A 17,105-nucleotide genomic window follows, 5' to 3' on the forward strand; every position below is an offset into this window, starting at 1 on the left:
CTGGTCGCATTGGCGACCTGGGGTTTGTCAAGCCCTGAGGCAGGCAATAAAAAAACAGGCAGGGGAAGCTCCATTAGCATTGTTGGTTTTCATACCAACGACCACCACAAGAGGACGCCAGATTCCAGAAGGAATCATAGGACCGCAGAAGGCCTCAAAGCCGCGACCTCAATTCCCGGCCGCAGGCGGAACGGCCCAACGCGATCACGCCGGGGCGGTCCACGGAGACGGGATACCCCCAGCTTTGCTGCCCCAGGCGCCAGGTCGCTAATAATGCGACCCCACGCCCGGGTTTTGTCGAGCCCTGCCCTAAAGGAGCTGCTTTTGTTTGTTCAGTCCGTTACTCTGCCTCTCAAACCTATTAACAGCCTCAGCTCCCTCTGACACACCTGGCAATAGTGTAAATGCAATAACCAATGAAAAACACACACGTTGGGATAAAAGACAGAAATTGTCTTTACTGCAATATTTCTGTGAAAGAAGAACAGACAGTAACAGTATATATTCAAGTAATCAACTAGAGAGGAATAACTGAGATTTAAGAACAATATCACTCTCAATCCTATATTCAAGCTGCTTTCAGGGGATTCCAAACTTGAGAATGTCCTCAAGAGCAGAGGCACACTTAAATGGTAAATAAAACAAAATATGGCACTTTAAATCGGATTGGTTACCTTTACCGAGGTTGGCTCTATGAGTCCATGCAGGAGGAGAGCAGAAGAATGACCCTCTTTGTTACATAGTAAGCAAGGTTGAAAAAAAAAGACACAAAAAAAAAGTCCTTCAAGTCCAACCTATGTATGTGATTTTATATCAGTATTACATTATATAGCCCTGCATGTTGCAGTTGTTCAGGTGCATATCTAATAGTTTTTTTGAAATTATCGATGCTCCACACTGAAACCATTGCCTGTGGAAGAGAATTCCACACCCTAACCGCTCTTATGCCGTGTACACATGATCGGAATTTTGGTTGGAAAAAGCTCTGATGGTTTTCCTGACGGAGTTCTGAAGTGATTTCGCTCAAGCTGTCTTGCATACACACGGTCACACCAAATTCCGACCGTCAAGAACGCGGTGACGTACAACAGGACTAGAAAAAGGATGTTCAATAGCCAGTGGCCAATAGCTTCCGTCTCGTAGTTGAATCTGAGCATGCGTGAGTTTTTGCGCATCGAAATTGCATACACTCTATCGGAATCTCCGATGGAAAAATTGAGAACCTGCTCTCAATCTTTTGCTTGCCAAGCAGCAAGCAAAAGATACCTCCTACATCCTTTTACATCCTAGATTCCCCCAGAGGTTCTCCCCCTAGTGTGTAGATTACATTTATATTTTGCCACCCAAATGCATAATTTTAAAATTTTCAACATTAAACCTCATTTGCCGTGTAGTTGCCCATCCCATTAATTTGTTCAGATCTTTTTGCAAGGTTTCCACATCCTGTGGAGAAGTTATTGCTCTGCTTAGCTTAGTATCGTCCGCAAATACAGAGATTGAGCTGTGTATTCCACCCTCCAGGTTGTTTATGAATAAATTAAATAGGATTGGTCCCAGGACAGAAACCTTGTGGGACCCCACTTTCCACCCCGAACCATTCTGAGTACTCTCCGTTAATCACTACCCTCTGAACTTGCCCCTGTAGCCAGTTTTCAATCCATGTACTTGCCCGATGGCCCATCCCAAACGTCGGTGGGGAACTGTAACAAATGCTTTTGCAAAATCCAGGTACATCACGTCTATGGCCTTTATCTAGATGGCAGCTCACCTCCTCATAGAAGGTTAATAGATTGGTTTGGCAAGAACGATTCTTCATAATCATGAATCCATGCGAACTACCGCCAATTATACCATTTTCATGACTAAAATCTTATATATATAGTCCATTATCATCCCCTCCAAAGGGAATTACAATACAAATACCAAATACAATTGATGTTAGGCTAACTGGTCTATATTTCCCAGGGATGTAACTTGTCCCTTTTTTAAATATTGGTGCTATTTTGGCTTTTCTCCAATCAGCTGGTACCATTCCAGTCAGTAGACTGTTCATAAAAATTAGGAACAATGGTCTGGCAATTACTTCACTTCCTTAAGGCGGCACAGTGGTGTAGGGGCAGCACAGTGGTGTAGTGGTTAGCACTCTCGCCTAGCAGTAAGAAGGGTTGCTGGTTCGAATCCCAACCATGACACTACCTGCCTGGAGTTTGCATGCTTTGCCTGTGCCTGCGTGGGTTTTCTCCAGGTACTCCGGTTTCCTCCCACACTCCAAAGACATGCAGGTAGGCTAATTGGCTTCTGTCCAAAATTGACCCTTGTATATGAATGGAGACCTTGGATTGTGGGCTCCTTGAGGGTAGGGACCTATGTGAGTGTGCAATGTACAGGGATAGGGACAATTGTAGACACTCAGGCAGGTTGAACTGGATGGACTGGTGTCTTTATTCAACCTTGCTAACTATGTAACTATGACCCTCGGGTGCAAGCCATCTGATCCCGGTGACTTATTAATGTTACGTTTTTCTAGTTTCGTTATAATTCTGTCCTCTGTTAGCCATGAGGGTGCTTTCTGTGACGTCATGAGGATAAACATTGCAGTTTTGGTTTCAGAAGCCCCCCGATTCCCTCTGAAGACTGAGCAGAATAAATTCAATATCTTCATCATCTCTCCATCCTTTGTAACCAGATTCCCTTCATCATTCTTTATTTGACAAATATGATCTGACCTTCCTTCTCTTACTATTTATTTACTTAAAGCATTTCTTGGGATATTTTTTACTCTCCTCCGCTATGTGCCTTTCATATTCTATCTGAGCTGCCCTGTTTGCACCCTTACATTTCTTGTTGCATTCTTTGTAAAGTTAGAATGTTGATAATGATCCCTCAGCCTTGTATTTTTTGAAGGCCTTCTCCTTTGCATTTATATGCATTTTTACGTTGGAGTTAAGCCACCCAGGACTTTTATTAGCTCTTAAATGTATTTCCCTTTGGGATGCACTGGCTAATGCCCTTATTTAATATGCTTATAGCTACTATTGTACTATCCCTAACCTAATGTAAACACCACCCCCCACCCTCCCTAACCTCAGCACACCACCTAGGCTGGAATCGTTTAGTATCAGCGCTTAACAAGAAAAAGAGAGGAAGAAAAAAAAAAACCCATAAAGGTAAAGGAGTATGTTAGGAGTCGGGGGGGGGGGGGGGGTTAACCAGCCAATGTCCCCACATTCTCTTAAACTTGCTTTGGTTACCTTGTCTAATTAAAAAAACACATGTTCATTTCCTACTGTTAAATTAACAGTCACAAACCAGTTCTCTACTGAAGGGAGATTATGTGCTTGCCAGTGTTGGGCAATCGATTTTCTCGCCTGAAATAGACATCTTAGCACTGCTTCAATAGTATCTCTGTTTACATTACCCCCCTCTATTAGGCTCTCTGCTGTCAGTAGCTTAAGAGATGTTGCTGCTTCTACACAGAGAGCAGTGGTCTATATCTGCAGCTTCCTCCCTGGGGTAGTGGATTGTGTGCTGGTGCTGGATTTAGTTAAAGAACATAACTTGCATATTTAGCTTTTTGCTGCACGTTTGCTATATCTGCCTACTTATGTACCTACCTATATTGGCATGTACACATTTTAGGCCTGGTTTAGTAAGAAATCAAATTTGGGCTGTAAACATGAAAGCAGAACTTCACCATGAAATTGAAGTTCTATGTTAATACCCCCCCCCCCCCTTTTGCAGGTTTGTTGTTTTTATGGGAGGGGGTGGGGGTAAGTCCTCTCTGGCATAGGCGATTGGAGCGGAATTTACAGTATTTGCAGCTGCTGACTTTTTTTTTTTTTTACTGTAGATCCTCTTTTAACCACCTCCCATCTGCCATTAGGTAAAATGATGGGCGCATGGTGGCTCTCTCGTTGCGGGGCAAATTCATATGATGTCGTCCCACTCTCGTTGCGGTTGCATGCCCGAGGGGGGCGCATGGCAGTCAGTGATGCGTTTTGTCCTGGGACACAGCACATCCCCAGTCTAAGTAAGAGCTGACGACGAGGCTCTTTACCTGTGTGATCAGCTGTGTCCAATCACAGCTGATCACATGTAAACAAGGAAATGCCAGAAATTGTTGGCTTTCCTGTCCTCACACTGACAGCGTGTGAGGAGAGGAGAGACGATCATTGGCATTTCCTCACAGGGGAGACCTGCACAGATAATCAGTGCACTGGTTGATTATAAGTCCCCCGGTTATTAGTGCAGCCCCAACAGTGCCCATCAGTGATGCCAGTCCTTTCAGTGCCGCCCATCAGTGCTGCCTATTAGTGCTCATCAGTACTGCCTCATCTGCACACACCAGTGAAGGACAAAAATGACTTGTTTACAACATTTTCAAACAGAAACTAAGAAAACATTTTCTCTAAATTTTTGGTCTTTGTATGTTTAGAAAAAAAAAAAAAAACAGTGGTGATTAAATACCACCAAAATAAAGCTCTATCTGTCTTAAAAAAAAAAAAAAAAAAAAGATAAAAATTGTCATTCAATGTGCCCTTTATTGAAGTTAAAGTGGTTGTAAACCCTTACAAACCACTTTGACCTACAGGTAAGCCTAGATTAAGGCTTACCTGTAGGTCCAAGCAATATCTCCTAAACCTATACGGTTTAGGAGATATTTGCCTGAACACAGGCACCGCTGTCTACGGCGCATGCGCCGTAGACAGCGGCGCGCAGGCGCACTGAACGCGGCAGTTCCAAAAATGGAGCTGCCGTATTTGTCGACTCCCGTGCGCATGCGCTGGAGTGACGTCATCGCGGCTTCGCCGAATGACAGCGGCGGAGCTGCGAGACGCCACAAGCAAGATGGATGCGGCGGACTACAGGGGACAGCGCGACTTCGCTGGCTCCTGTGTCAGGTAAGTGACACATAATGGGCTACTAATGCGATGCATAGTAGTCCATTATGCTTTACCTTTGCAGGGAAAAAAAGAGGAAGTAAACTCATCAGGGTTTACTTCCTCTTTAAGAGTGTAGTAGTTACTTTTGAAGGTATTGGCTAAGATTACATTTGGAACATAGCGCAGAACTGCATTGTTTCTTCCATTTTATAAGAGCATTATGTCATTGTGCGTGTGTCCATGAATAGCTAACATGAAACTTTGGAGGGGAACAGAGTAATTCTGGTCATTTATGCATTAAAAACAAGTGTTTTGAGTAAAGAATCCTATCTTATGGACATTGATTTAGATAATGGGTAATTCTTTATATAGCTTTCATTAAAAAGGAATATTCTTGTGGAAAATCTGAATAAATTAGACAAAGTTGGCATTTTCTTGCTATGTCATCCAATCTGTTTGGCCAGTTTATAAAAAAGTAATTTGAGGCTGTGAATGTGTGCAGGCTATACAGATCTATGACAAAACTATATACTCTATACAGTATATTGTTCTGAACTAGAAATACCAGTCAAGTAGAATTGTAAAGTGCCGTCTTTATAAATCTGCATTCTCCTTTTTTTCTTTTTTTTTCTTTTTAGCTTCTATCTAAGGGGGCATTTGGGTACTTGTTGCCCATCATGTCTTTTGTTTTAGCTTGGCTGGAGACATGGTTCCTGGATTTCAAGGTTCTTACACAAGAGGCTGAGCAGGAGAGATGTAAGTAAGCACTCGATTGAGGAGAATGTATTTGGGGTTCACAGTCTGTTGCCTTTCCCAATGTCCTGCAGTCAACTAAGTGTTAAAAGAGAGTTGGGAATTTACATCTGCATGAATTTGAGTCTCTTAAAGTGGTTGTAAACCCTTTACAACCACTTTAAACTACAGGCAAGCCTATATTTAGGCTTGCCTGTAGCTGCAATGGATATCTCCTAAACCTGCACGGTTTAGGCGATATCTCTGTATTTGTATGTGCCGACGTCATGTGGCACATGCGCACTTAAGCCAACTGAAGCAATGGCAGTACACGCCGTTGCTTCATTGTACTGTGCCGTTTGAGGCAGCCCCCACGCATGCGTGGGAGTGACGTCATCAGGGCTCTGGCCAATCACAACGCTAGAGCCGTGATACCCGGGCGCAAACCCCGGGTGACATGGCAACATGAGGGGGAGACGAGGATGGCTGCGGGGGGTTCTCGGGTAAGTCATTCATAATGAATTAGCATGCTATGCAGCCAGGCTGGGTGACAGGTTGGATAATGTAGATCCTTGTCTCCCCAGCCTGGGCATTGAGTGTGAGCAGACCCTAGCTATGCGCTGGGTTGGCCACGACATGCCCCTTTTTGCTCCTGGAGCGGCCGTGAGCTGTATGCACCGGGGCACACACATGACCGGGCTACTGCTGTCTGTGTCAGTGTGCCGTGGCCAACAGCCACCCCGTACTGCTTGGGTTATGGGTCTGTGATGGAATGCATGCAGCAATCCCGACAGGGGGGTAAGTACGGCTCTCCCTGCCTCAGCAGGATAGAGCAGCTTGGCATTCCCTGGAAGGGTGGACTGGGGGGTCTCTCACTCTCCCTTTCCTCTCTCCCTATCCCTCATTCCCTCCTCCCCCAGCTGGGGCCGCTGTGTGACTGGTCATGAGGTGCGGTGTATTTACCTGGCCGGGGGGCCCCCAGGCTTTGGCGGGGGTCTGCGCTGGCTGTTGGGGTCCGTTTTTTCTTTACTACTCTTTTTTTCTTCACTGTGAGGTGATTGGGCTATTTTACATGAGGCCGATGCGCTGACCGTGGTCGTTTTGCTGAGGCCACTCCCATGTTCCTGTAGTTTATGCAGTGTATGTGCTGTCAGCTTTCTTCTAGTAAGTTTGGCGGCCATTTTCTTGGCGATTTTTTTATTTTATTTTTAATTTTTTTCTAAGACAGCCGGCGACCATTTTCTTGTAGCCTCAGTGTGTTTTTACCTCTAGTGTTGGGTCTGTGTACCTCAGAACAGTGCGTTTTTTACTCTGGGCACTTTTTGACTGACACAGGGAAGAGCGGCAGCACAGTGCAGCACTCGGTCAGGGTGGTGAGCCCTGCTGAGGGGCCCCTCAGTCTGCGAGCAGCTAGGAGGGTGGGATTTGTGTTCCTTGCCTTAAGTCCCTAAGTTGTGGCAGGCGAGTGAGGGTCAGCATGGCTTCAGAAGCTGGCGCTTCTTCCCCAGACATCCCTGCTATTGCAATCGGCTCACCTGCTAAAAATGCAGTGCCTATGGATGCTTTGTCGGTGGACCTGGAGACCTTTGCTGCCAGGGTGGAAGCGGTGTGCAGGTGCAAGGGGGACAAGACGTCCCCCCCCCCCGTCTTCTGGGGAGAGCTCTGATTCAGACTCGGGCGCTGCGGTGACGGGCAGCCTCTATCTATTCTGACGCGTCGGAGGATGCGGACCAGGATAGTTCGGACAGTGAGAATGACCCTGTGTCCGGGTTAGTGTAGGAAAAAGCGCTAATAGGAGCACTTCTCACTGCAGTGCGGGATACCCTGAAGATACAGGATGCAGCAGGAACTTCTGCTGAGGTGGCGGTCCCTTTTGGGTCTCGCAAACAGGCCGTACGCCTAAGGTGTTTCCGTATTTGACTTATTTTGATTCATCTACAAGGAATGGGGAAGCCCGCAATGGGCCTTTTCAGTCCCAGGGAGAATGGCGGTGCGTTACCCCTTTGAATAGAGCCTCCTGAAAAGATGGGCATCTCCCCCGGTCATTGACCCCCTGGTATCCAGGTTAAATAAAGTAACCACGATTCCTGTAGAAGGGACTCCGGCCTTCAAGGACCCTGCCGACAGGAAGGCAGAGGCAGTGGCTCGGTCCATGTTTACGGTGGTGGGGTCAGCGGTGCGTCCTGTGCTGGCCATGGCCTTGGTGTGGCTGACGCTTACTGAATGGGCAAAGTTGTTGCACCGTGAATTGGAGAAGCAACAGTCTTCCTGCATAGAACTGGCAGATCAGTTAGTGCATGGCCTTAAGTATGTCTGTGATGCGGCCCTGGATACGGCCCCCCTGCTCTCTAGAGGATCTGTATTAGCAGTGGTGCAAATGGTGCCTGATTTGGCTGAAATGCTGGTCTGCAGACCAGGCATCTAAAAAAGCACTGGTGGATTTGCCCTTCCAGAGAGGCTATATGGAGCTTCCCTGGATGATGTTAAATGTTACCGGTGGGAAGAGCACATTGCTCCCACAGTCCAGGAAGGGTAAGGAGCCATGCCGTAGGCAAGGGCCCTCTTTTTCCGCTCAGAAACTGCTTTTTTGCCCACCTGGGTTGGCAGTTAAGCGTTCCCAGTCAGATAAGGCGCCTGCTGAAGAACAGAAGTGTCCCTGGTTTCACAAGCCAAACAAGTCTGCGAGCAAAAATGTTACCGCATGAAGGTTTATCCCCGCCCAACTCTCAGGTAGGGGTCGTCTTCGGGAGTTTAAAGCACGATGGACCTCCCTACTGTCCATCCCAATGGGTCTGCGAACTGGTTTCATCGGGATTCAAGATAGTTTCTTGTCCACCAAACAGATTTTTTCCCTCCAACCTACCTCTACTTCCGGCTCATCAAGAAGCCCTGTTCGGGGCAGTACGGGACCTGCTGCTGCGCAGGGTGATAGTACCTGTACCGACGCTGGAAAGGTTTCAGGGATTCTACTCTAATTTGTTTGTAGTCCCCAAAAAGGAAGGGGTATGTCCAATCCTGGACTTGAAGGCCCTCAACACTTTGTGAAAGTGCAAAGGTTCAGGATGGAATCAGTTTTGCTCCGTGGTCGCTGCACTCCATCAAGAGGACTTCCTGGCATCCCTGGATATCCAGGACACATACTTGCATGTACCCATATGCCTCAGGCATCAGAGGTTTCTGCGATTTTTGCAGTCGGGGAAGAGCACTACCAGTTTTGGCTCTCCCTTTTGGCCTGGCGTCAGCACCCCGAGTCTTTACCAAAGTGTTAGCTCCAATTCTGGCGCTGTTAAGGCAATGTGGGATCACAATCGTGTATTACCTAGACGACTTCTTTCTGAGAGCAGCTTCCACCTCAGAATTAAGGGAGGATGTAGCAATCGCCATGCAGACTCTCCAGGAGTTCGGTTGGGTGCTGAACCTGAAGAAGTTGGTGTTAGTGCCCACTTAACGCCTGGAGTACCTGGGCTTACCATTGAGCTCCTCAGAAGTGAGTTTTTCTCCCTTCAGACAAGCTGCAGACTCTTCAAGCTAAGGTTATTGGCGAACCGCAGGTGGTCGTCGCTGCGCTTCTGCATGCGAGTTCTGGGCCTCATGGTAGCCACTTTTGAAGCGGTACTGTACGCTCAATTACACACTCGAGTCCTGTAAAAGGAGATTTTGTCAAAATGGAACAAATCTCCATTATCCCTGGATTGTCAATTTCGGGTGAGCCAGTTAGTCAAGGATTCCCTTCTCTGGTGGCTGAGGTCTCTGGCCCTTCGGCCGGGAAATCGTTCCTTCCTCTCCTTTGGATGTGATCACAACGGACACCAGCCTGATCGGTTGGGGGGGAGTTTTGGGCGTACTGTCAGCTCAGGGCCTCCGGTCGCGGGAAGAATCCCAACTGCCGATCAATGTGCTCGAGCTTCACGCGATCAGACGGTGCTTCTCCACATGGTCCAGGAGGCTACAAGGGCGTCCAGTCAGGATCCAATCGGATAACGCCATGACTGTGGCATATATCAACCATCAAGGAGGAACAAGGAGCTCGGCTGCAGCACGGGAAGTCACTCACTTCCTCCAGTGGGCAGAGCGGCACGTGCCGGCCCTGTTGGCCATATACATTCTGGGCGTAGAAAACTCTCAGGCGGACTACTTAAGTTGCCAGATGCTGGACCCAGGGGAATGGTCATTGCATCCGGATATATTCCGGCTCCTTTGCCTAAGGTGGGGCACACCAGATTTGGACCTCCTGGCTTCTCGGCTCAATCGGAAGGTGCAGGGGTTTGTGTCCAGGACAAGACCCCTGGGCGGACGCATCAGACGCGTTGCTGGCTCCATGGGGGCATTATCGGCTGATTTATGTCTCCCCCCCCCCCCCCCCCCCTCAAACTCTACCACATCTACTGCGCAGAGTGAAGGCCAAGGAGATTCCGGTGATTCTGATCGCCCCAGATTGGCCTCGGCATCCTTGGTACACCGACCTAGTATGACTGGTGGCGGATGTTCCTTGGTGGCTGCCAATGCAGGAGGACCTTCTATCGCAAGGTCTGATCCTTCATCCTGCTTTACAGTCGCTGGTTTTAACGGCTTGGCTGTTGAAAACCAGGTACTAAGGGACCGAGGTAGTTTCCACTATGCTGAGGGCACGGATGTCTTCTCAAAAGATTTTCCATTGTACGTGGAAGGCTTACATCGCTATGTGTAAGGGTGGCATCTGCACACATAATCAGTGTCCAGGATCCTGCTGTTTTTGCAGTGAGGAGTGGATCAAAAACTTACCTTAAGCATCATCAAGGGGCAGACTCCTATCCTCATATTGATTAGTGGTTCCAAATTAATAACTACTGCAGTAGGGAACAGACACAAAAGATACGCTCAGCATCTTTCCAAATAACCGTTGCCCTTTATTATGACGCATTTGAGGTTTTTTATACACATGATTACGTAGGTATCACATTAATATTACAATTGTACATTTATGGTAACAAGGGGCGTTACATAGGCAGGCTAATTCTAATCTGAACTTGAAAGAATGCAAAACATGTACTGAAAACATTATTAGTGCCGTGTGCACAGTGAGGGCATCGTGCAATACATATAAAATAGAATACAATTATATACAGAACCTACAAATTTCCATCACAGTCTCCTCTCTTTTGATCAATATTTTGATCACTAACCATACCTGCTATCACCTTTAACCTGGAACCTCCACACGCTTAGGTGGAGGTAGTCCTGGCCAAAGAGGCAAAAACTCCATTGTTGAGAAAATAATAGCTGAGCAGCTTTTTTCATTACAAAATGACTTTTCACTGTGAAAAACAAATGATTGATGAGACATATTTACAGAGTACTGGCTGTACACTCCTGTGGCCAGAATGGCCTTCTAGCTTAATTGCTGGTATGCTGACTTATCAGCACATGTAAACACAGACAATTCTACATAAAATGGAAGAGGTACAAAAGACAAATATGACTTCAACATGGCTAAACTACTTTTCAAATATATGTATCCCTTACAATTAAAGTAATTGAATCAAAAAGTACCTTAGACTGTGATCGCAAGAGGGAAACAAATCAAACACAGAGATTTCTTTAATTTAGAAATGTTTTCACTGTCTGGTGTGGATCCAGGTGACTTTTCCTTCAAGTTTTGCAAAACTGTACATGAAATAGATGCTGTATTGAGTCTCCAAACATTTCCTTATATATAAATGTCTCTTAACAATCCACAAGTCACCTGGCTTTAGTTTTAGATCCTTCCAAACTTTTAGGATCTGGAATTGGGGAGAAAACACATAAATAAGTTTGTCAAAAACCTTAAAAAATCAGCAACATTCTCTGTGAGATCCAAATGGAGAACTTCAGCAGCTGAGACAAAATATAAGCAAGTGAGTAACTCACTCCCAAACCAAATCCCATAGGGAGAGAGTCCAACATCCCCCTACGGGCTTGATAAAATATAATAAAACATTCAGGCAAAAGTTTTCTAGTTCCTTACTCTACTTTGTCCACTACATTGTAGACAGTAGGGGGTGTAAAAATAAAACTTCAAAACTTCTAGTAAGGACTCTCCTATAAAAATGATTTCCTCTTACCTCTTACCCTTTGTCCCGAAAATGCCTTACTGATCAAGGAAGTCTGATAACTCAAAATGTAAGCAAAAGGCTTACCTCAGCCGGCTGATTATCAGAAATTCCCGGATCGTCTCAAGCTCCTCGTTTCGGATACTCAAGGTCACCTGATAACCCCTGCTGGGCTGGCTTCGCCACCTGAAATGGATATTTTGATGATAGGCAACTCCTATCCTCATATTGATTAGTGGTTCCAAATTAATAACTACTGCAGTAGGGAACAGACACAAAAGATACGCTCAGCATCTTTTCAAATAACCGTCCCCTTTATCATGACGCATTTGAGGGTTTTTATACACATGATTACGTAGGTATCACATTAATATTACGATTGTACATTTATGGTAACAAGGGACGTTACATAGACAGGCTAATTCTAATCTGGACTTGAAAGAATGCAAAACATGTACTGAAAACATTAGTGCCGTGTGCACAGTGAGGGCATTGTGCAATACATATAAAATAGAATACTATTATATACAGAACCTACAAATTTCCATTACAGGGTACTTTTGTGCAATGGGTTTGGCACGTAGTCCCTCAGGTTCGACCACCACTACCTCCTTGGGATCTGAATGTGGTGCTATCGGCACCCCAGAAACCGCCGCTTGAAAAAATTAGGTAGATTCCCTTGTTAATTCTTTCTGAGAAAGTAGTCTTTCTAGTGGCTATTACATCTGCCAGGAGGGTTTCCGAGTTGACAGCCTTGTCATGAAAGTCTCCCTACCTGGTCATCCACAAGGATAAGGCGGTGCTACGTCTGCCGCCCTCTTTTCTTCCAAAGGTGGTTACCATCCCTATTTCCTAAGCCCACACACCTGAAAGAGGTTGCCTTTCATTCCCTGGACGTGGTCCGGGCTCTACGGGTGTATCTGTCTGCTACGGCTCCCTTCCGGAAGTGAGATTCTGTTTGTCTCGGTGGTTGGTCCGAAAAAAGGTCTGGCGGTCTCATCGTCCACCATTTCTCGGTGGATCAGACAGATCGTGGTTCAGGCCTATGCCTTAAAAGGGCAGGTGCCCCCTTTTTCTGTCACGACTCATTCCACCAGGGCAATTGGTACCTCCTGGGCATTCCGACATCAAGCGTCTGTCTTCCAGGTGTATAAGGCGGTGACTTGGTTGTCCATTCACACTTTCTCTAAATTCTACAAAGTTGGAGTAAGCGCATCTTCGGATGCTTGCTTTGGTTGCAAGGTTTTACAGGCGGCTGTGTAAGGTTGCATTTTACAAGTTTGTTGGCCACTGGTTTTGATGGCGGCCATTTAAGATGGCACCTCCTCTGGTGAGGTGTTCCTTTTGCTGTGGGTGAAGTTATGTTTTGCTGTTTCCACCCCTCGTTTTTTGATACTGCTTGGGGATGTCCCTAAGGTCAATAATTAAAGGAGCTGTGTCAGTCAATGAACGAAAGAGAAAATAGGATTTTTGTACTCACCGTAAAATCCTTTTCTCTGACGTTTGACGGACACAGCACCCACCTCTCCTATTTATGTTTGTACAGATTTTTGACGAACTGAGGAAGCAAAGTGAGGGGTTATAGCTAGTAGGACCGCCCCTGGGCAGTACAGTGCAGTTTTGCTGTTTTTGCATGTTCTGTCTAGTCCTCTCCTGAAGGTGGCGATATAACCCTAAGGTCAAGATTAAAGATTCTGTGTCCATCAATGAACTTCAGAGAAAAGGATTTTACGGTGAGTACAAAAATCCTATTTTTTTTTAAAATAAACCACTTTGAAGCAAAATAATGGTCAGTGAGCCTCAATGCAGCCTGATCTGTGCCCATCTGCAGCCTCAATGCAGCCTGATCTGTTATACGCCAATAAATACTTATTCCACTAACTGTTTACCATCCTAAAGGACAGGTTCTAGGAAGTTGTGGAGGAGTTTTTGTTAGGATTATTCTTCTCTTGTGATCAGTCAAACTCCAGGTATATTGAGAAGCAGTCAATTTATTTCTGATGTGTCACACAAAAGGATGAAGCTTACAAGCTAAAAGATGCAGTAAGAATCACACAAAGAGATATATATCCCCCCTCCTAATATCTACAATAATATAGCTACAAGCTTCCATTGGCTGAGGAAGCACAGATAGTGTGTCTGGTACAAAATGGTACCTTATTTGGCTAATTAGTGTTTCCTGTACAGTCTTGTCCTACCATGTATGGTTAAGCCTAATCATCCTGCAACTTACAATGGAGTTAGTGAAAGCAAAACTATACAGCAAGTTAATACAACAATGTGCTCAGAAGTCATATTAATAATCAGCCTCAGGGTTATTGTTTTTCTAATACTTTCTCTAATAGTCACACAATAAACATTTAAAACTTTTCTAATACTGTAGTTTTCTATAGAAAAAACTGGGGCTGAGGTAAAGCCTGCCCTAGAATATTGAAAAAGCTTTTTCTTTTTTGCAACAGAGGTACATTAATGGTACATTAATGGTGTATTTATTAGACATGTGTGTGACTTGTTCTCTTGAAAAAAATGTTTTAATTATTTGTATAAACAGGGTATCTGGCTGCTCAGACTGCTGCCCTTCGCCCTCCTCTTCTGTACCCAGGAGCATTCTCTGATGGACAGTTTTATTCCCCACCAGAGTCCTTTGCAGGTGAGAGTATATTCTGTTTTTGATGTTTTCAAAAACTTTGTTGCAGCTGTTCTTCTCTCTGGTGATAATTGAATCAGGAATGCATTAGGCTTCATGCACACGAGACACAGATGCAAACTGCTGGACACGTGTTTTTAAAAGCTGAAACCGGCATTAAACGCCTGTTTTTCCGTGATTTAGCTGCGTTTTACCGCGTTTGCGTCTAGAAGCGTTTAGTTAAGCTAACATCATAGACCCTCCCCAGCTCAAAAAAACAGTATTATTAACTATTTCAGCAATTTTGTGAGACCAGAGCGAGTATCAGCAGCTGTGAGAGCAGCAGTGTACTTGTATTTAGCGTGTCACTTGCCACGGCACCTGGCACAAGTTGTGGATTGTCCACTTTCCACGTCACTTGCCACGTCCCCTGCCACAAGTTGTGGATTGTCCACTTGCCACGTCACTTGCCACAAGTTGTGGATTGTCCACTTGCCACGTCACCTGCCACATCACCTGCCACAAGTTGTGGATTGTCCACCTGTCATGTCTCTTCCCACAAGTTGTGGCTTGTCTACAATTTCAATTGTTTAAAATATGTTTTAATGGTTTTTCATCATTTGCAATCATTTTTCAGATTTTTAATGTCAAAAAAATAGGTCACCTTTAAAAATGCTTATAAACGAAAACACGGCAAAACACTGTAGTTTTGCTGCGTTTTACCGGGTTTTGCGCCTGAAACATGGAAACTTTTGTGTCTGAACCCATTTTTCTGCTTCTGGAAAAACGAGGTTAAACGCAACTGCATAAAAACGGCAAAAAACGAGACTGTGTACATGGACACATAGGATAACATTAAATGAGTTCCGAGGCAGTTGAAAAAAGTGTCCAACTGCCTCTGAACACGCGTTTAACAGCGTCTCGTGTGCATGAAGCCTTAGACTTGTATCTTTCACATAGGGTCAGACAATGAATTTGATGATGATGATGAAGCTGTGGGGAGGAAGGCAGTTACTGCCCAAGAACGGGAATATGTGAGGAAGGGCAAGGAGGCCATGGAAATTGTTGAGCAGATACTCGCTCAGGAAGTCAATTGGAAATATGAAAAGAGCAGCGTAAGTACCCTACTAATGCCTGTTCTTTTTTCACAGTATTTGACCATCTCTAAAGCTGGCCATAGACGGAGTGACTTTCTTTCTTGCAACCACAGGTTGAATTCCTCCCATGGACCCATTGTGTTTTCCCCCGGGAGAACACAGTGATTACTGTAGCAGCTATAATAGCCGATTGTAATAATCGTATGTAAAATCCGACAGGCTGGTTGTACCCAAGTTCATTGATGGATCAACTTTGGTACATTCAGCCTGCCCATACGTGGTTTGGATCTCGGCCGATCCCTGCTGAACTGGTTAAGATACAATCCACCTATGGCTGGCTTTACCTGCGTGTGTGCGCGTGTGTGCGCGTGTGTGTGTGTGTGTGTGTGTGTGTGTGTGTGTGTGTGTGTTTTTTATTTATTTATTTTATTTTATTTTTTTGCCTTCTGAAAATATACTAAGGTGGATTCATAAAAATTAAATAAGGAATGCTGTTTTTTTTTTTTTTTGCAGCCATTCTGATGTATTGTTTTATTTTGTAGACCTTTTAAATAATATGGATATACCCTCACTTTTTCATATTTCTATCTGTATTTGAAATCTTCACATCATTTGAAAAGGCAGAGTATGTGGTGAGATGAGCTTTGCCTCTTGTTTGTGTGGCTGTGTTCAGTGTGTTGGTATTTAAAGCAAAACCAGTCATTTGCTTTTTTATATGCAGTGCATATAAGTGTGTGATTCTATAATGTATTTCACTGTATTGCAGGAAGTTGGCGACATTGTGTATACACTTGATATCCCTTTTCATGGAAAGACTTTTATCTTAAAGGTAAGAGAAACAGCAATACAAAGCTGTAGTTTGCTTGCACTTGAGAACAATATTAAAGGGTTACATATTAGGTGAGGTTGAAAAAAGACACAAGTCCATCAAGTCCAACCTATGTGTGTGATTATATGTCAGTATTACATTGTATATCCCTGTATGTTTTGGTCGTTCATGTGCTTATCTAATAGTTATTTGAAACTATCGATGCTCCCCGCTGATACCACCGCCTGTGGAAGGGAATTCCACATCCTAGCCGCTCTTACAGTAAAGAACCCTCTACGTAGTTTAACGTTAAACTTTTTTTCTTCTAATTTTAATGAGTGGCCACGTGTCTTGTTAAACTCCCTTCCGTGAAAAAGTTTTATCCCTATTGTAGGGTCACCAGTACGGTATTTGTAAATTTAAATCCTATCCCCTCTCAAGCATCTCTTCTCCAGAGAGAATAAGTTTATTGCTCGCAACCTTTCCTCATAACTAATATCCTCCAGTCCCTTTATTAGCTCTGTTGCCCTTCTTTGTACTCACTCCAATTCCAGTACATACTTCCTGAGGACTGGTGCCCAGAACTGGACCGCATACTCTAGGTGCGACCAGACCAGAGTCTTGTAGAGCGGGAGAAATATAGTTTTGTCTCTGGAGTTGATCCCCTTTTTAATGCATGCCAATATTCTGTTTGCTTTGTTGGCAGCAGCTTGGCATTGCATGCCATTGCTGAGCCTATAATCTACTAGGACCCCCAGGTCCTTTTCCATCCTAGATTCCCTCAGAGGTTCTCCCCCCAGTGTATAGATTGCATTCAATTTTTGCCACCCAAATGCATTATTTAAAATTTTTCTACATTAAACCTCATTTGCCAACCTCATTAATTTGTTC

General features: G+C 44.8%; 1 protein-coding gene across 2 annotated transcripts in view; it reads left to right on the forward strand.

Annotated features, from left to right (window-relative positions):
* STARD3 (StAR related lipid transfer domain containing 3) overlaps positions 1 to 17,105 on the forward strand; it is a 175,390-nt gene that overhangs the window by 83,989 nt on the left and 74,296 nt on the right. For both annotated transcript variants that reach the window (XM_077459488.1, XM_077459487.1), the window contains 4 exons: positions 5,522 to 5,639; positions 14,235 to 14,333; positions 15,270 to 15,424; positions 16,173 to 16,235. In XM_077459488.1, the coding sequence (XP_077315614.1) occupies positions 5,522 to 5,639; positions 14,235 to 14,333; positions 15,270 to 15,424; positions 16,173 to 16,235 (435 nt within the window). The remainder of the gene's footprint in view (positions 1 to 5,521; positions 5,640 to 14,234; positions 14,334 to 15,269; positions 15,425 to 16,172; positions 16,236 to 17,105) is intronic.

The sequence above is a fragment of the Lithobates pipiens genome, unplaced genomic scaffold, assembly GCF_037356315.1.
Source record: "Lithobates pipiens isolate NorthernLeopardFrog02 unplaced genomic scaffold, aLitPip1_a1.2 Scaffold_28, whole genome shotgun sequence".
Taxonomy (NCBI): domain Eukaryota; kingdom Metazoa; phylum Chordata; class Amphibia; order Anura; family Ranidae; genus Lithobates; species Lithobates pipiens.